At 45.3% G+C, this 20,632-nt stretch overlaps 1 protein-coding gene across 8 annotated transcripts in view; it reads right to left on the bottom strand.

Moving 5' to 3' along the window:
* The window catches only part of LOC139267314 (clathrin coat assembly protein AP180-like), a 375,181-nt gene extending 355,476 nt beyond the window's left edge, over positions 1-19,705 (bottom strand). For 7 of the 8 annotated variants that reach the window (XM_070885426.1, XM_070885432.1, XM_070885424.1 and 4 more), the window contains exons 1-2: positions 19,617-19,705; positions 18,808-18,974 (exon numbers count right to left, since the gene is read on the bottom strand). In XM_070885426.1, coding sequence (XP_070741527.1) covers positions 18,808-18,937 — 130 coding nt within the window. In that variant the 5' untranslated portion in view covers positions 18,938-18,974; positions 19,617-19,705. The other variant, XM_070885425.1, reaches the window with a different exon arrangement.
* Between the last annotated feature and the right edge of the window lie 927 nt (positions 19,706-20,632).

Below are 20,632 nucleotides of genomic sequence, written 5' to 3'. Positions count from 1 at the left end.
AGGAGAGATTAAAAGATAAATGGGATGATAGTGCAAGGCAAAAGAAGATGGGACAAGTGAAGAAACAAAAAGAGTCTAGATGAGGTGTAAATGGGAATGGCAGAATCAACAGCTGCCTTGTGGGAAAAAAAAAGGGGGCAGAAGTTATGATCTGAAATTGCTGACCTCGACGTGGAATCCAGAAGGCTGTAAAGTGCATAAATTGAAAGACGAGGTGCTGTTCCTCGAGCTTACATTGAGCTTCGTTAGAACAGTGCAAGAGGCCGAAGATGGAGAGATCAGAGTGGGAGTGGAGCAGAGAATTAAAGTGACCGGTACTGGAAGCTAGGGGTCACGCTTACGGACTGAACAGAGATGTCCGCAATGTGGCCACCCAATCTGCGTTTGGTCTCCCCAATGTAAGGACCACCGCATCGTGAGCAGCGAATACAGTATAGAAAATTACAAGTAAATCGCTGTTTCACTTGGAAGGAGTATTTTGGGCCCTGGACAGTGGGAAGGGAGGAGGAAAAAGGGGTGTTGGAGCTCACAGAGGGAGCAGTCCCTTCAGAATGCTGAAGGGGAGGCAGGGGGCAGGGGGGGGGTGATGGGGACGAGATGTTGTTGGGACCACGCTGGAGGTGGCGGAAAATATGTTAAATGTGGAGACCGGTGGGGTGAAAGAGGACGACAAGGGAAACCTATTGTGGCTCTGCGAGGACAGGGAAAGTGAGAGCGCAGATGTGTAGGAAGTAGAATGGACACAGTCAAGGGCCATGTCAACCACGGTGGAGGGGAATCCTCGGTTGAGGAAAAAGGAAGACATATCAGAAGCACTAGTGTGGAAGGTGGCATCGTCAGAACCACAGAGAAACTGTCAAGAGAAATCCCAGACAAGCGCCATTCCTTATTATAGCAAAAATTTGGCAGACAGAGTATAATATGGGAAAATGTGAGGTTATCCACTTTGGTAGGAAAAATAATAAAGCAAATTATTTTTTAAAGTGGTTAAAGATTACAAAATGCTGCAGTACAGAGGGGTCCAGGGGTCCTTGTACATTAAACACGAAAAGTTAGCATGCAGGTACAGCAAGTATTTAGGAAAGCAAATGAAATGCTGGCCTTTATTGCAAGAGGGATGGAGTAGAAAAGCAGAGAAGTCCTGCTGCAACTGTACAGGGTATTGGTGAGACCATACCTGGAGTACTGCATACAGTTTTGGGCTCTTTATTTAAGGAAGGATATACTTGCATTGGAGGCAGTTCAGAGAAGCTGCATGAGATTGATTCCTGAGATGAAGGGACTGTCATATGAAGAAAGAAGCTATATAACATGAATTGGAATTACATGGGGGGGGGGGGGGGGGGGGAAGAAGAGGGGAGAGGAGTTTGGGCCAATAATCATTGGAGTTTAGAAGAGAGTGAGAGGTGATCATATAAATGTGTAAGATTCTGAGGGGGCTTGACAACAGATGCAGAGAGGATGTTTCCCTTTGTGGGGGAATCTAGAACTAGAGGGCATAGTTTCAGAATAAGGGGTTGCCCATTTTTTTTTTTTTTAAATGAGGAGGAATTTCTTTGAGGGTTGCAAATCTTTACTCCAGAGAACTGTGGAGGCTAGGTCATTGAATATATTTAAGGTGGAGATATAGATTTTTGAACGATAAGAGTGTCCAGGGTTATGGGAAGCAGGCAGGGAAGTGGAGTTGAGGTCAAGATCAGATTAGCCATGATCTTATTGAATAGCGGAGCAGGCTCGAGGGGCCAAATGGCCTGCTCCTATTTCTTATATTCTATAAATGCAAAACATCTAGAAAGTAATGATCTGCACGTGCAAACATGAATAGTGCACTTGACACCTAAAAATTTGATGTATTGCATGTCTTTCACCAAGTTACGTTGCAGCAAACAAGCGAGATACTAAAATAGAAGGCTTGAACAACAAAAACAAAACAAGAAAACAAGAGAGAGAAAGATGGTCATATTAGCATAGATTTAAAAAAATTTAAATTAAAACAAGCTGGAGAATTAAAAAGATTACCAGTAGGTTTACTGAAACAATGCTGCAAAAATCAAAAAGTACTTACAGAATGAAACTAAAATACAAGTTGATTAAAGTTTTAAAAAATTAAACAAGGCAAATAAGCATGCAATCCCGGAGTATAATACTAGGATATTGTAACAAATGTGTTTTGTTATACACAAAGTACAACAGAATGCATGTCATGCTCTACAAAATCGACTTACAGGAAATATCTGAGCACAATCCTGGATAACTTGCCTCATTTGGTTGCATTTGCTTTTGACAGCACTCAGAGCAGAGAGGTTTAAAAAAAGTGCATGTAACTCTTCGAAACTTTTTATAAACGATTATACCAAAATCTGAGCCACTTACAGATTAGCAAACATTTTAATTACAAAGTATGCTGGGAGTTACAATTTCAAAGAGAATCGTGCAATCTCAAAGCTGCTGCTAAACAGAACTAAGTGTCACTTGAAGATTACATGCAGTGTCATAAATGCAGGAATTTTTCCATGCATCAATACAATTGTGTCACAATAAGAAACTTAACATAGGAACAAGAGTAAGCCTGTTCAGTCATTCAATTAGTAGGTGTCTGATCCATATCTTGACTTCATTTACCCACCTTGATTCTATAACCCTGAATATCCTTGCCCAACAAAACTCAATTTCAGTTTTGAATTGACCAATTCACAACAGCTTTTTGGGGCAGAAAGTTCCAGATTTCTACTACCCTGTGTGTGAAGAAGTGCTTCCTGATTTCACCACTGAATGGCCTAGCTCTAATTTTAATGTTATGCCCCCTTGTTCTGGATTCTCCTACCAGAGGAAATAGTTTCTCTCTATCTACCCTATAAAAATCCCATCATTTTAAACACCTCAATTAGATTACCCCTTAATCTTCTATACTCAAATGGAATATAAACCCAATTTGTCAGTGGTTCTCAAACTTGGGTCCGCAGAGACATTCCGGGGAGCCCATAAAACATTGACCAATTATTTGTTTGAGAAGCTCTCGTTAAAAAAAATTGCAGACTGTAAAAATCGGGAGGCGGCGGGACTAGAGTGTTCACATTCCTTCCAATCATGGGTTCTCCAACCAGGGGTTTGCGAGATTTCAAGGGGTTCGACAAAGTACGTCTAAGACGACAGCAGGCAGAGCAGTGTTGCTCCCTGCCGTTAATTCGGGGATTCCCAGTGACACGCAAGTTTGCCTAGTGCCGGGCGGCGCGCACCAAGCGGTGAGTGACTAAGAAACAGGATCATTCCCCGGGTTATAGGGGTTGCGCTGCATTCAGAACATGGCTGTGACAGCGCGGGTGTTCAGCTCTAATATTTTACATAAAACACGGAGTGACTTTAAAGTGCAACAGTAACGGTTTACAACTGCACAGAGAGCGGGACCGAGCTCTGCAGGGCAAAGACTAGAGCGTCTTCAAGTTTAATGTTCACTCATGAGCCTTATTTTACCATATGTGCTCCTGTTCCAAGCTTGACAATCATTTACTTTCAGTTTTACAGGGAGGCAGTTTAGTTTATTAAACCGGGATCGATAGGAACACGGAGCATAGATTACAGTCAGCAGGAGATCCCGGGGAATAGAAACGTGGAAAATAGGTGCAGGAGTAGGTCATTCGGCCCTTCGAGCCTGCACCGCCATTCAATGAGTTCATGGCTGAACATGCAACTTCAGTACCCCATTCCTGCTTTCTCGCCATACCCCTTGATCCCCCGAGTAGCAAGGACTCCATCTAACTCCTTTTTGAATATATTTAGTGAATTGGCCTCAACAACTTTCTGTGGTAGAGAATTCCACAGGTTCACCGCTCTCTGGGTGAAGAAATTTCTCCTCATCTCGGTCCTAAATGGCTTACCCCTTATCTTTAGACTGTGACCCCTGGTTCTGGACTTCCCCAACATTGGGAACATTCTTCCTGCATCTAACCTGTCTGAACCTATCAGAATTTTAAACGTTTCTATGAGGTCCCCTCTCATTCTTCTGAACTCCAGTGAATACAAGCCAAGTTGATCCAGTCTTTCTTGATATGTTAGTCCCGCCATCCCAGGAATCAGTCTGGTGAACCTTCGCTGCACTCCCTCAATAGCAAGAATGTCCTTCCTCAAGTTAGGATGCCAAAACTGTACACAATACTCCAGGTGTGGCCTCACCAAGGCCCTGTACAACTGTAGCAACACCTCCCTGCCCCTGTACTCAAATCCCCTTGCTATGAAGGCCAACATGCCATTTGCTTTCTTAACCGCCTGCTGTACCTGCATGACAACCTTCAATGACTGATGTACCATGACACCCAGGTCTCGTTGCACCTCCCCTTTTCCTAATCTGTCACCATTCAGATAATAGTTTGTGTCTCTGTTTTTACCACCAAAGTGGATAACCTCACATTTATCCACATTATACTTCATCTGCCATGCATTTGCCCACTCACCTAACCTATCCAAGTCACTCTGCAGCCTCATAGCATCCTCCTCGCAGCTCACACTGCCACCCAACTTAGTGTCATCCGCAAATTTGGAGATACTACATTTAATCCCCTCGTCTAAATTATTAACGTACAGTGTAAACAGCTGGGGCCCCAGCACAGAACCTTGCGGCACCCCACTAGTCACTGCCTGCCATTCTGAAAAGTACCCATTTACTCCTACTCTTTGCTTCCTGTCTGACAACCAGTTCTCAATCCATGTCAGCACACTACCTCCAATCCCATGTGCTTTAACTAATGTACTGAACCGGGTCATAATACAGGGAATGATCTGGGGGATACAATTAAAACAGTAATAATAAACATAACTAATCGGTATACAGAAAAAATGTGTGTGTTACAGGGGATCCATGGAATCTTTATAACACGGGAGGGGGCCTCAGAAGCAAAAAGGTGGAGAACCTGAATCCCCCAACATTCTGGGGGTCATCATTGACAAGAAACTTAAGTGGACCATACTATAGCTACAACAACAAGTCAGAGGCTGGGTATTCTGCAGAGAGCAACTCACCTCCAGATGCCCCTTCCACCAACTAGAAGGCACCAGTCAGGGGTGTGATGGAACACGCTCCAGTTTGCTGGATCAGTGCAGTTCCAGCAACACAAGAAGCTGGACACCATCCTGGCCAAAGCAGCCTACCTAATTGGCACCTCAACCACCATCTTAAGCATTCACTCCTTTAACCACCAGCGTACTGTGGCTGCCACAACTCACCAAGGCTTCTTCGCAAGCACCTCCCAAACACATGACTGCCACCACCTAGAAGGACAAGGGCAGCAGGCGCCACCACGAAGTTCCCCTCCAAGTCACACAGTATCCGGATTTGGAAATATATCGCCGTTCCTTCATTGTCGCTGGGTAAAAATCCTGGAACTCCCCAACAGCACTATGCGACTATCTTCACCTCACGGACTGCAGCGATTCAAGGCTGCTCACCACCGCCTTCAAGGGCAATAAATGCTGGCCTTGCCAACAACACACACATCCCATGAAAGAACAACAATGCCCATGACCTCATTGGTGTCTGTTGGAGGAGAACGGAGGTTGGTTGACTCGTAATGCAGTGAAGGGTTACTGAAAAATGTCGGTGGTAAGTTTTAAAGTTTGACCAAGGGCGAGTCATTGTTCGATGAGTGTCTCCAGCTGACTTCATGCGGTCTGCTCGAAGGTTATTCACTGCATGAACTTTTTCTGAACTAGTGCGTGTACAACCTTGCATCATTAATGTTGGCGAGTTGAAATGACCGCTGGGCCGAAATGCAATTTCCACAGAGTTATGTATGTAAAATATATAATACTTGCCACCAGAGGGCATAACTGTTGGAGTCCTAATGGTCACCTGCACACACATGCAGGGCCAGGATTTGTAATAAAGATGACTACGGTCACACTAAGTTTAGCTCACAGTACTCAGCCTCGTGGAGTTCTTCTATACACAACAATTGGCAACGAGTAACAGAATACGAACCTTCACGCAACTATGGCTGCCGTTGGAATATAGGAGAGAGATTCGGAGAGGGTGATGATTGGGAAGCCTTCGTCGAGCGTCTCGACCAGTACTTCTTCGTGGCCAACGAACTGGAAAGATTCACTAATTAGGTCAAGCGCATGGCGGTTCTCCTCACCGTCTGTGGGCCTAAAATATATGGCCTCAAGAATCTGCTCGTACCGACAAAACCAACGAAGGAACAGAGAGTTGTGCATGCCGGTTCGGGACCACCTCAAGTTGAGTACCCTCATGGCCAGGTATCATTTTTACACGCACCATCGTTCCGGGGGGGCCAGGACGTGGCGGATTATGTCACCAACCTAAGACATCTCGCGGGACCTTGTGATTTTGAAGCTGCGTTGGGGCAAATGCTGTGGGACTTTTTCATGCTGGGCATCAGCCACAAGGTCATTCTTGGAAAGCTGCTGGCTGCCGAAACCTGAGCAGGGCTATCGCGATCTCCCAGGCATGCATGGCCACGGACAATAACACCAAGCATATCTTCTCAATATCGAAGCTCACCGGCAAGTACTGTGCATAAAATAACGTCACTAGCAGGCCGAACTGCATATGGCAGGGCCTATGTCTTTGGTTGCAAGACCTGTGATGACTCAGAGTCCGCCATCGGGAGTGAATGTGAATCCATTAGCACCGTGTTGGCACTGCGGGGGTAATCATCGGGCCCACCAATGTCGATTCAAGCACTATGTGTGCAAAAGCTGCACAACAATGGGGCACCTCCAGCAAATGTGCAAACGTGCTGTGACACACCACGTGGCAATGGATGATCGATCTGGCACGGATCATGCAGGACAAGCAACTCAACCCGAGGAAGAAGTGTATGGGGTACATATCTTCACCACTAAGAGCCCTCCTATAATGTTGAAAGTCAAAATAAATGGAGTTCCAGTATCCATGGAGTTGGGTACCGGTGCAAGTCAGTCAATAATGAGCCAGAAGGCTTTTGAGAAACTGTGGGGCAATAAGGCACAAAGGCCCAAATGGAGCCCGATGAATGCAAAGCTGCACACCTACGCCAAAGAGCTCATACAAGTCATTGGAAGTGTGGCAGTGAAGGTATCATATAATGGAGCTGTACATAACCTATCATTGTGGATTGTTCCAGGCTATGGCCCAACACTGTTTGGCAGAAGCTGGCTAGAAAAGATTAGGATGGAATTGGAACAACATCAAAGCACTATCTTCAGTGGATGACGCCTAGTGTGCTCAAGTGCTGAGCAAGTTTCCCTCGCTATTCGAACCAGGCATCGGCAACTTCACAGGTGCCAAGGTACAGTTCCATCTGGCCCCGATGCACGGCCTGTCCATCACAAGGCTCGGGCAGTTCCATATATGATGAGGGAGAAAGTCGAGACCGAACTGGACAGACTCCAACGCAAAGGAATCATATCGCCAGTCGAGTTCAACGAGTGGGCCAGTCTCATTGTTCCGATGTTGAAAAGCGATGGCTCCGCAGAATCTGAGGAGACTACAAGGTAATGATTAACCGAGTCTCACTACAGGACCAGTACCTGCTGCCCAAGGTGGATGACCAGTTTGCAATGTTAGCTGGGTTTTGGTTGGGGGGGGGGGGGGGGGGGGCGCGGGGGGAAGAAGTCATTCACCAACCTCCGCCTACATGACACAGGAGCTGGCTGAATCTTCGAAATGACTGACGTGCATCACACACAAAGGACTGTTTATATACACCACAGGTGCCCTTTCGGGATTCGCTTGGCTACAGCCATTTTCCAGGGAAACATGGCGAGTTTGCTGAAATCTGTTCCACGCACTGTTGTGTTTCAAGACGACATCCTGATCACCGGTCATGACACCATCGAACACCTACACAACCTGGAAGAGGTTCTAAGTCGCCTAGACAGAGTGGGACTCAGGCTGAAATGTTCCAAGTGTGTTTTCCTCACACCATAAGTAAAGTTTTTGGGGAGAAAGATTGTAGCAGACGGCATCAGGCCCACGGACTCAGACAGGACAAGAATGCACCCAGACCATAGAATGTGACGGAGCTGCGTTCGTTCCTGGGAATCAACTATTCTGGTAACGTTCTACCTGGGTAGAGCATGTTGTTAGAGCCTTTGCACATGTTGCTACGCAAGGGTGACGACTGGGTTTGGGGCAAACCTCAAGACACAGCCTTTGAGAAGGCCAGAATCCTGCTATGTTCAAATAAGTTACTTGTACACTATGACTCATGTAAACATTTAGTGCTAGCTTGTGACAGGGTTGGCTGTGTGTTACAGCAAGCCAATGTATCGGGCAACCTCCAACCGGTTGCATACACGTCTAGACGTCTGTCTAACGCTGAGAGAGCCTATAGTATGGTCGAGAAAAAGGCGTTAGCATGTGTATATGCGGTTAAGAAAATGCACCAATACCCATTTGGACTTCGTTTTGAGCTTGAAACGGACCACAAGCCGCTCATTTTGCTGTTTTCAGAGAGCAAAGGTATAAACACCAATGCTTCGTCCTGCACCCAAAGATGGGCACTAACATTATCCGCTTATGACTAGGTTATCCTGAAAACTGTGCCGATGCTCTCAGCCGTTACCCACCACCGGGGTTGAAATGGCACAGCCCGCAGACTTGCTACTGGTCATGGATGCTTTAGAGTGTGAGGGGTCACCCGCCACAGTTCACCAGATCAGGACCTGGACCAGCCAGGATCCTGTGCTATCGTTAGTAAAGAGTTGCGTCCTAAAATGGAAACTGGTCGGCCATTCCCAGGGAAATGCAAAATGAAATTAAGCCATTTCACCGACGCAAAGATGAAATGTCCATCTCGTCGGATTGTCGCTTATGGGGCAATTGAGTGGTTTTGCCAAAAAAGGCAGAGAAACGTTTATACGCGACCTACACCGTACCCATCCAAGCAGTCATGAAGGCAATTGTCAGTTCGCATGTTTGGTGGCCCAGCATTGACTTGTTGGAGTCATGCGTGCATCAATGCAACACTTGCTCGCAACTGAGCAATGCATCAAGGGAGGCTCTACTGAGTCTGTGGTTATGGCCCTCCAAACTGTGGTCCAGGATCCACGTAGATTTTGCCGGCCCCTTTCTAGGAAAGATGTTTTTAGTAGTTGTGGACGCTTACTCCAAATAGATTGAACGCGTAATCGTCATCCAGCACGTCCACAGCCACCATTGAAAGCCTCTGGGCCATGTTCGCCACCCATGGCTTGCCCAACGTCCTTGTCAGCGACAATGGACCATGTTTCACCAACTCAGAATTCAACGAGTTTATGACCCACAATGGCATCAAGCATGTCAAGTCTGCTCCGTTCAAGCCCACGTCTAACGGTCAAGCGGACCGGGCAGACCAATCAAGCAGAGCATGAAACGCATGACAGACGGCTCCATGCAGACCCGCTTGTCTCGCATTCTGCTCAGTTACCGGACACGACCCCACTCACTTACCGGGGTTTCCCCGGCAGAATTGTTAATGGAAAGCTCTCAAAACCAGACTCTCCCTAGTCCACCCGGATCTTAATGATCACGTGAAAACTCGGCGACACCGGCAGGATATGTACTATGATTGTGCGGCTGTGTCACGTGACACTGATGTTAATGACCCTGTGTTTGTCCTGAATAACAGTCATGGTCCCAAGTGGGTTGTTGGCACGGTTTTGGCAAAAGGGAATGGAATAGGGAGTTTATAATCAAACTGTTAAATGGCCAAACGTGCAGAAAGCATTTAGAAGAGACCAAATTGCGATTTACTGACAACCAGGAATGACTTGAAGAGGACATCACCATTGACGATCCACCAACACACACCCAACCAGCAGTCGACCTCGCTGTCGATCACGAGGATGAACCCACGAGCCCAGTCAGTCCTGCAAAGTCCTCCTCAGCAACATCTGGGGACTTGTGCCAAAATTAGGAGAGCTGTCCCACAGACTACTCAAGCAACAGCCTGACAGTCATAATCATACCTTTCAGCCAATGTCCCAGACTCCTCCATCACCATCCCTGGGCAGTCCTGTCCCACCGGCAGGACAGACCCACCAGGGGGTAAGTGTTATACAGTCGGAAGGGAGTGGTCCTGGGAATCCTCAACATGGGGTCGGGACCCCATGAAGTCTCATAGCTTCAAGTCAAGGAAACATCCTGCTGATTACCACCTACTGCACTCCCTCAGTTGATGAATCAGTACTCCATGTTGACCACCACTTGAAAGAAGCACAGAGTAGCAAGGGCACAGAATGTACTCTGGGTGGGGGACTTCAATGTCCATCAAGAGTGGCTCGGTAGCACCATTACTGACCGAGGTGTCAGAGTCCTGAAGGACACAGTTGCCAGACAGGGCCTGCAGCAGGTAGAGAGAGAACCAACACAAGGGAAAAATCTACTTGACCTCGTCCTCAGCAATCTACCTGTTGCAGATGCATCTGTCCAAGACAGCATTGGTAGCAGCAACCATCGTACAATCATTGTGGAGACAAAGTCACGTCTTCACACTGAGGACATCCTCCATCATGTTGTGTGGCACTAGCACCATGCTAAATGGGTTTGATTCAGAACATATCTAGCAGCTCAAAACTGGGCATCCACAAGGCATTATGGGCCATCAGCAGCAGCAGAATTGTATTCCACCACAATCTGGAACCTCATGGCCCGACATATCCCTCACTATCATTACCATCAAGCCAGGGGACCAACCCTGGTTCAAAGAAGAATATAGAAGAGCATGCCAGCAGCAGCACCAGGCGTACCTAAAAATGAAGTGCCAACCTGGGGAAGGTGCAACACAGGACTGCATGCATGCTAAAAAAGTGGAAGCAACATGCTATAGGCAAGGCTAAGTGATCCCACATCCAACGGATCTGATTAAAGCTCTCTAGTCCTGCCAGTGAATGGTAGTGGACCATTAAACAACAAACGGGAGGAGACTCCATGAATATCCCCATCCTCAATGATGGCAGAGCGCTTACAACCATCTTCAGTCAGAAGTGCCAAGTGGACGATCCATCTCGGTCTCCTCCGGGGTCCCCACCATCACAGAAGCCAGTCTTCAGCCAATTCGATTCACTCTGATATCAACGGCTGAGCACACTGGATACGGCAAAGGCTATGGGCACCTGACAACATCCTGGCTATTGTGCTGAAGACTTGTGCTCCAGAACTCGCCGTGCCTCCAGCCAAGCTGTTCGAGTACAGCTACAACACTGGCATCTATCAGACAATGTGGAAAACTGCCCAGGTATGTCCTGTCCACAAAAAGCAGGATAAATCTGATCCGGCCAATTAACACCCCCTCAGTCTACTCTCAATCATAAGCAAAGTGATGGAAGGTGTCGTGAACAGTGCTATCAAGTGGCACTTACCCACCAATAACCTGCTCAACGATGAGCAGTTTGGGTTCCACCAGGACCACGCGGCTCCAGACCTCATTACAGCCTTGGTCCAAACATGGACAAAAGAGCTGAATTCCAGAGGTGAGGTGAGTGTGACTGCCCTGGACATCAAGGCAGCATTTGACCGAATGTGGCATGAAGGAGCCAGAGTAAAACTGAAGTCAATGGGAATCAGGGGGAAAACTCTCCACTGGCTGGAGTCATATCAAACTCAAAAGATGGTTGTGGTGGTTGGAGGTCAATCATCACAGCCCCTGGACATCGCTGCAGGAGTTCCTCAGGGCAGTGTCCTCGGCCCAACCATCGTCAGCTGTTTCATCAATGACCTTCCCTCCATCATAAGATCAGAAGTGGGGGTGTTCGCTGATGACTGCAGTGTTCAGTGCCATTCGCATTCCTCAGATAATGGAGCAGTCCAGGCTTGCATGCAGCAAGACCTGGACGACATTCAGACTTGGGCTGATAAGTGGCAAGTAACATTCACGCCTCACAAGCGCCAGGCAATGACTATATCCAACAAGCGAGTCTAACCATCGCCCCATGACATTCAATGGCATTACCATCGCCAAATCCACCATCAACATCCTGGGGGTCACTATTGACCAGAAATGTAACTGGACCAGCCACATAAATACTGTGGCAACAAGAGGTCAGAGGCTGGGCATTCTGCAGCGATTGTCTCAGCTCCTGACTCCCCAAAGTCTTTCCACCAGCTACAAGGCACAAGTCACGAGTGTGATGGAATACTCTCCACTTACCTGGATAAGTGCAGCTCCAACAACACTCGAAGCTCGACATCATCCAGGACAAAGCAGCCCGCTTGATTGGCAGCCCATCCACCACCTTCAACATTCACTCTCTCCATCACCGACGTACTTTGGCTGCAGTGTGTACCATCTACAATAAGTATTGCAGCAACTCGCCAAGGCTTCTTTGGCAGCACTTCTCAAACCCGCAACCTGTACCACCTAGAAGGACAAGAGCAGCAGGTGCACCTGAACACCACCACCTCCACGTTCCCCTCCAAGTCACCTACCATCCTGCCTTGGAAGTATATCGTCGGTTCTTCATCGTCGCTGGGTCAAAATCCTGGAACACTCTTGCTAACAGCATTGTGACTTACGGACTGCAAAACAGCGGCTCACCACCATCTTCTCAAGGGCAGTTAGGGATGGGCAATAAATGCTGGCCTTGCCAGAGATGCCCACATCCCATGAACAAATTTTAAAAAAATGTAATTTGAAGATGAGCAGCAATTTGTAGGACGGAACTTAAAATTAATGCAACAAGTAGGAAAGTGAACGAACAGCAGGCGCAGCTTTAAATAAATTGTCAAACATCACATCAAGGATAGACAGATTGCAGTGAGAAACAGGCACATCCATCTCACTGATGTGTAAGTAAATACTTTTTTTTCTTAAAAGAATTATTAAAACACATCAATTTTACATGCAACACTTTCATATTACAAGAATCCTCGGGACCTGGCCTGTTCCAGATAAGGGATTTTTCCGGACGAGGGGTGGTCACGTTAAATTGGATGGTACAGGTACTGAGCAAGGGCATATCGAGTGCAAATTCACCAGAATAATAAAAGGGTTCAATTACGAGGACATGTTGCATAGAACAGTGGTTTGGGGCTGGGAGTGCGGCAGAGAAATCATGGGGGGGGGGGGGGGAGGGCGGTGGATCGCGGGGTCAGGCTAGCGATTGTGGGAGTCAACAGCAAGGAAGGACTTCAATTTGTTCAAGTTGGAGTTCTGTGCATGCGCCACCCGGTGGACAGGAATGGTTCCGGACAAGGGGAGGTTCAACCTGTATTACAAGCTTTTAAAAGCCAGCAAAGAACGACTAAAAAAATGATTAAGATAGGGAAGATAGACTATGAAAGTAAACTAACACAAAATATAACAGATAGCAGGAGTTTCTATTGGTATATAAAAAGGAAAAGGGTGGCTAAAGTAAATGTTGGTCCCTTAGAGGACAAGACCGGGGAATTAGTAATGGGGAACATGGAGACGGCAGAAACTCTGAACAAATATTTTGTGTCAGTCTTTACGGTAGAGGACACCAACAAGCACAGGAAACTATAGACCAGTTAGCCTAATATCCTTGGTTGGGAAAATGTTGGATTCCATTATTAAAGAAGCAGAAGCAGGACATTTGGAAAAGCAAAATTCGGTCAGGCTGAGTCAGCATGGATTTATGAAGGGGAAGTCATGTTTGACAAATTTGCTGGAGTTCTTTGCAGGATGTAACGAACAGGGTGGATAAAGGGGAACCAGTGGATGTGGTGTATTTGGACTTCCAGAAGGCATTTGACAAGGTGCCACATAAAAAGGTTACTGCACAAGATAAAAGTTCACAGGGTTGGGAGTAATATATTAACATGGATAGAGGATTTTCTAACTAACAGAAAACAGAGTTGGGATAAATGGTTCATTCTCTGGTTGGCAACCAGTAACTAGTGGGGTGCCACAGGGATCAGTGCTCGGACCCCAACTATTTACAATCTATATTAACGACTTGGAAGAAGGGACTGAGTGTAATGTAAGCAAGTTTGCAGATGATACAAAAATGGGAGGAAAAGCAATGAGTGAGGAGGGCACAAAAAATCTGCAAAAAACAGACAAGCTAAGTGAGTGGGCAAAAATTGGGCAGATGGAGTATAATGTTGGAAAGTGTGAGGTCATGCACTTCGGCAGAAAAAAAATCAAAGAGCAAGTTATTATTTAAATGGAGATAGATTGCAAAGTGCTGCAATACAGCAGGACCTCGGGGTACTTGTGCATGAAACACAAAAGGATAGTATGCAGGTACAGCAAGTGATCAGGAAGGCCAATGGTATCCTGTCCTTTATTGCAAAGGGGATGGAGTATAAAAGCAGGGAAGTCTTACTACAGCTACATAAACGGTATTGGCAAAGCCACACCTGGAATACTGCGTGCAGTTTTGGTTTCCATATTTACGAAAGGATATACTTGCTTTGGAAGCAGTTCAGAGAAGGTTCACGAGGTTGATTCCAGGGATGAAGGGGTTGACTTATGAGGAAAGATTGAGTAGGTTGGGCCTCTACTCATTGGAATTCAGAAGAATGAGAGGTGATCTTATCGAAACGTATAACATTATTAGGGGGCTTGTCAGGGTGGATGCAGAGAGGATGTTTTCACTGATGGGGGAAGACTCAATCTAGAGGGCACGATCTTAGAATAAGGGGCCGCCCATTTAAAACAGATGAGGAGAAAGTTCTTGAGGGTTGTGAATCTGTGGAATTCGCTGCCTCAGGGAGCTGTGGAAGCTGGGACATTAAATAAATTTAAGACAGAAATAGATGGCTTCTTAATCGATAAGGGGTTATGGGGAGCGGGCAGGGAAGTGGAGCTGAGTTGAATGGCGGAGCAGGCTCGAGGGGCCGTATGGCCTATTCCTGTTCCTATTTCTTATGTTCTTATAAATTTAGATGGGGGTCCGTGACTACTAATCGATTTGAAAAGGGGTCCTTCAACCAAAAATGTTTGAGAACCACTGGTCTATGCAACATGTCCTCGTAATTGAACCCTTTTATTATTCTGGTGAATCTGCACTGCAACTCCTCTAAGGTCAATCAATATATCCTTCCCGAGCTGCTGTACCTAGAACTGAACACAGTACTCCAGATGGGATCTAACCACAGCTTTATAGCACAACTTCTACCCCTATATATTCCTGCGCCCTTGAGATGAAGGCTAACATTCCATTAGCCTTTCAAATTATTTTTTCTCCCTGTCCACTAGCTTAAGTGATGTCCATACATGGATCCCTAAATCTCTCTGCTCATCCACAATTCCTAGCTTCTCAACTATTTGGAAAATACTCTGATCTATATTGGGTCCAAGGTGGATCACCTTGCACTTCCCTATGTTGAACTCCACCTACCAGTCTTGCCCACTCACTTAATCCATCAATGTCCCTTTGCAACTTTCTGCTCCCAAAACACTACTTACTGAGCACCTAACTTCATTTTTGTCAGCAAATTTCGTTACATGGCTCTAATTTACTTTGTGCCTTAAAGTGCTGTCTGCATAATTAATAGATGTCACTTATTTTATTGCACACATTTTCTACTCCTATTCCTTAGGCCAAAAAGGGTCCAAGAGGAAAATCTTAAAGGATCCGAGGGAAATCTTAAGAGTCTGGGGGGGGGGGGGGGGGCAGGGAGAGGAATTTAGGATTTCTATACATTACTCATTTTACTACTACATTTGTTGACTTTAGTGCATTATTTCTGTTTTTGTATCATAAAGGATGCTGTGATAACATTTTTGTTTGGATCGATAATAGTTACAATAAGGACTGATCGCTCAATTTTGCAAGAGTTAACTCCCAAAATCAGACACACAGAAAACTTTGAATACAAATGCATTACTGAATTGAAAAAAAAAGCACTTTATGTAGTTGCACAACTTATTAGCAAGACACCAGGGCATATATGAAGCTATTAATGGGTTATAGACACTGTGAAATAATTAAAGATTAAGGGTACTAGTATTTAAATACTGGACTAAGCATCCTGTCAAAATCTGAACAGTCTTGATCAACCTGAAACATCATGAGAAAATATAGACTCCACGAGATCTCGGGGAAATTTTCCACGGTGATCCCGTAGCAGAGGCACCAGTTCTAGCAGTTTACAGACAACATCTGAAGCCCTAGATTGGATTATGACTTTGCAATCCACTTCCATACATCAGTATCTTTATGGATTGTGTACTAATTTTTGAAACCATTATAAAATATGTTCTAAATTGATCCAGAAGTAACTTTATCTTTTCACACCCCATTACCTTTGCTGCATTGTTGAGGGCACTGCTGAAATTTGAGCATCTCTGTGCTCCTCCTTTATATAAAGGGCTGTACAAGATGCTTTTATAGAGTCAAGATGCTAGAAGCCTAAATATGCACATGTTGGTATAAATGTTGTCAAATAGTATGGTCTACATCACCCATCATCAAAAAAAGTTTCTAATTTACAAACCTACTGTAAATATGTAGAAATTGAATTTATGTTTTCAGAGACATAGTAAACAGTTTGGTTGAAGAAATCATGTGTGGTTCCCCATGGCTTTTTATCTGATATTGGCCTCTCCCAGGACATAGACATAGACATAGAAAATAGGTGCAGTAGTCGGCCATTCGACCCTTCGAGCCTGCACTGTGACATCACATGGCTCCGGTTGGGGTGGAGTGTAGAATGTTTCAGTTCTTTGGTTTGGGCTGGATGCTCTTTGCCTTTCCGTCATTGTTCATAGGCTTATATATAATCTTTTGGCCCGCTGACCAAGGGGCGTGCGGCTCTTTGTCGGCTGGCGTGGACATGATGAGCCGAAATGGCCTCCTTCTGCGCTGTAAATTTCTATGTGTCTATGTCTCAGTAGCTAAGTGCACTTCGCAGTGCAGAACTGGGTCAAACAGACCAAGGCTCCAAGTTCAAGCCATGCACTGAGACGGTTGCTCTCAGCCAGAGTGGCAGCACAGGTACTCAAATTGCAATCAGCACTACTGGGGTAGGGAAGAGTGGAAATAGTAACCACTCTGATGGCTATCCAGTGATCTCTGCTGAAAAATGTGCACGTATGAACATTAGGTTACAACAACATTTGGCTGTGCTTCGATACCACTACCTTCCCCCACATATAGTCAAATAGCCTGCCAGCATTCCCTTTCTCAAGTTCATGTGAAATGGTCAAAGAACGAGAGAGCAGCTGGTAGCCCCAGAATCAAACAAGATCTGCACCATCAAGAGGTGAGGAATCCCTGAGTTGCACAATGTATATTTTCTCTAACCTTCATATACATTACTGCATAAGCTCTGCAATGCTGTTACTAAAAAAAAAAAATCAGCAGTTTTAAAAATGGAGGCCCACAAGAGAAAATTAAAAAAAAAGGATTTACTCAACTAGATGTTTTTAAAGTTAAAAAAACCACACTGGCTCAACTATTTAATAGAAAGTGTCATTTTTTTTTTTAAATAGTGATTTCTCCATCCATAACTTTCAACTGAAAATGTATAATTTGCCTGCAGAATTGTGTCAGTATCAGGGGGATATACTGGAGAAATTATTTACACCCTTCACCACTGGTTTATGACCATCAGCACTGCATCTGAAGGAAATTACTCATGACATTGATTTCTGAAGGAAGCCTTAAACAAAGGACATACTGCTATTCATTTCATAAATATAGATGTAAATCATGTAATTGTGGAGATTGTTTAAACATTTTTATTTAAATTAAATTGAAATATTTATATTATACAATAAAATTACCATTGAAGTTCATCATCACTGTCTCCTCCAGTCAAATGTAACTACTGACTAGTCTAATGTAATGTTGGGAAAGTATAGCAATATCCCATGAGAAGCATTATAACATATTACACAATTGTAAACTATTTTGATTATACTATTTTCACAGTATTAATCATTGGAATAATCTAAGCTACACTAATTTTAGAGCCAAAAGCAAGTATTTAAACAATATCCAGAGGGATTACCAATGCAGAGAGAGGAGTGGGGGCAGGGTAGGAAGGATTACTGCCACATCAGAATCATTGATGCTCAGTAAACTGCACCATTCAGACCTAAGCCTATAGCTGCAATTTTTAAGAAATCATTTTGAACCCGCCCCTGCTCCTCCCTTCTAAAAAGTGCTGATGCGTCTAAATATTAATATAGCCCACTATACTGCAATCCGTTATAAATCGGACATTATTTCAATACCATTTCCAAAAAAATTTAAACCCTACTGAAATCTGCACATGCTTTACGCTTTGACGAAATATAGGATTACAACCTAAATCCTGCTTTCTTGCATATGGCGAACACATTTGCATGCAATATCTTATCATTTGTTCGGTATATCAAATTCCTAAAACGCATTTTTATTTGCGATGTTTAAAAAATTAAACACCAGACTTCCTCAGCAATTCTGCTAGTAAAATATTTATTAGACTTCTGGCACTGGTGCTACATTATCGACACCGTTTATTCCTGGTTGCAGAGCTATGAATACAACCTTTTTTGCAAGCTTGGACTCCATTACAACCAACAAAAATACCAGTGAGTGGAGAAAAGCAAATAAAACACAGAGCCAAGAATACCCAGTGAACGCCTGGGATAAATGGAAGCACCAGCAAAGAGCATCCACAAATACCAGGAATATGAGCGAATAAAAAGCAATTTAGCAGCACAATACATGTTACATCACAAAACAGCAGCTAAAGGTTAAATATCTGGAAACAGCAGCTAAATGATGGCAAGTAAAAAACGAATTATTAGCACGGATCCGCATTTAAACAAGTCAAAGGCATAGTTTACGATTAATACGGAGATATAAATTAAAAGGGCGAGTGCTCGGTGGGAGCCTCGGCCGGCTACAAGACATGAAGGTGAAGTCTCTTACAGTCCAGGTGCTTCTTTTTGGGTCCCATCACCTCGTGGGTCGTGGCTTTGCAGACGGCTCTGGCGACAGCGGAGCCGGTGACACTGTACTGAGCGGCCGCGATACGGTCCGTGATCGTCTGGCCCGACATTTTCTCGATTTAAATCTTCTTCCTCTTTCCCCTCTCACTTCGCAATTAATAATTTATATATATATAAAAAAAAGGAGGATGATGTCAATGAAACAAAAAAAAGCAAAAACGTAAAGAGAGAGAAAGAAAATCAGCCGCTAGTCGCCTGTCAAAAAACAAACACACGCAGCGTCTGTTCGACCGCAAGAGGAGGGAGGGAGGAGAGAGAGAGAGAGAGAGAGAGAGGAGGGAGGAGAGGGCGGGGGAGAGACTCGCACACCTGGGGGACAGACGGCGCTCCGGGCTCACTTCACAATGTCACACTGGCAAGGAGCCGTCTGCACTCAATTACAGAGTAATAAAAACTAACGGGCGGTGGGCGAACCGGGAATGGATGGCGGCCGGGGGGTCCCCTCCTGCTGCTGCTCTCGGGAGGTCGGATCACGACAACAATCAGTAATGTCAGGCTGCAGCGCCGCACCCAGATTGAGATAACGGGCCCGGGGGAAAGGGACGGGGGCGGGCCTTGCGGGGGACGGGGGCCCCGCGGTGAGGGGCGGGCCCGGGCGGGCGAGAGAGGGAGGGACGGGCCCCTGGAGGAGGTGCGGGGGACGGGCCACGGGGGGAAAGGGGAGGGAGACGGAGACGGGCCTCGGGTGATGTAACCTCCTCTTTCCCGGTACGGAGGGACATTGAATACCGAGGACTCGATGCTCCGGGCGCCTCTACTCCGAGTTCGAGGAGGGTCTTTAATAAAATGGCGATTGATTCTGGGATTTAATCGGATTCCCCCCTCCTCCTCTCCTCGCTCAACTGACACGTCATTACCCCCCCCCTTTTTTTTAAAGGGGAGGGCCGGCTGGCCGCCACGCTGGAGGACCTTTGGTCTGCCGACACGTATTACACCTGTATGTGGGGAATGGTTATTACTTAATTGAGCTGCGCTAATAATTATTTTTCACCTCATCCTCCCCACCCAATCACAAAAATATAAACGTAAAAAAACACGCACACTGGCCTTTCCTCAAATTCCCTGAAATGTGTGCTCACTCCCTGGACCTGTAAAAGGCTGCCCTCTCCTCCTCTCCTCTCCTCTCCCATTCCTTCTTGCACTCACATTTGCGTCTGCACTTGAATAACGCTTCACGGTAATGTTTACATTTGCCTGTGCGCCGGTTAATTTGCGATTTTCTGTGACCATTGATCATTTACCTTTTAAGTTGTTTCTGATTCCTGTTGTGGTTTCAAAATCGTCAAGTGAACAATTAAAAACCACTGAAAACATGTTTTTCTTGTCGATGTTTGTACCCCAAAATAACTGGCGTGAAATACCAACAAGCCTTGTCATCCCAATCAGAATTGCAAATTATTTGATTCATCACCCCAACTGAATTGGCAAACCCAGCTATATGGTTATGGGAAGGTCACATAAAAAATAAGTACCGACGTCTGACTATCCACGCTTTCCCCATGCCCACCCTCTCTAACACACGCCATCAATGTACTCCCTTTTCAATACCATGTTGAGAAAATGTACTACAGCTACACCAAATACAAACCAGAATATAATTTTCCTCTTTTAAAAAATTAAAAAATATACTTGACTCTTAAATATTTGACTGGCTTCCTGTTTGGGGTTCTAATAGTTCGCTTAATGAAATAAGGTTGTATATTAAAAAAGAGAATATGAATCTAGGTTTCTCCATGCCCAGCTCC

The sequence above is a fragment of the Pristiophorus japonicus genome, chromosome 7 (assembly GCF_044704955.1).
Source record: "Pristiophorus japonicus isolate sPriJap1 chromosome 7, sPriJap1.hap1, whole genome shotgun sequence".
Classification (NCBI taxonomy): domain Eukaryota; kingdom Metazoa; phylum Chordata; class Chondrichthyes; family Pristiophoridae; genus Pristiophorus; species Pristiophorus japonicus.
This window is presented reverse-complemented; position numbering and strand designations above follow the sequence as displayed.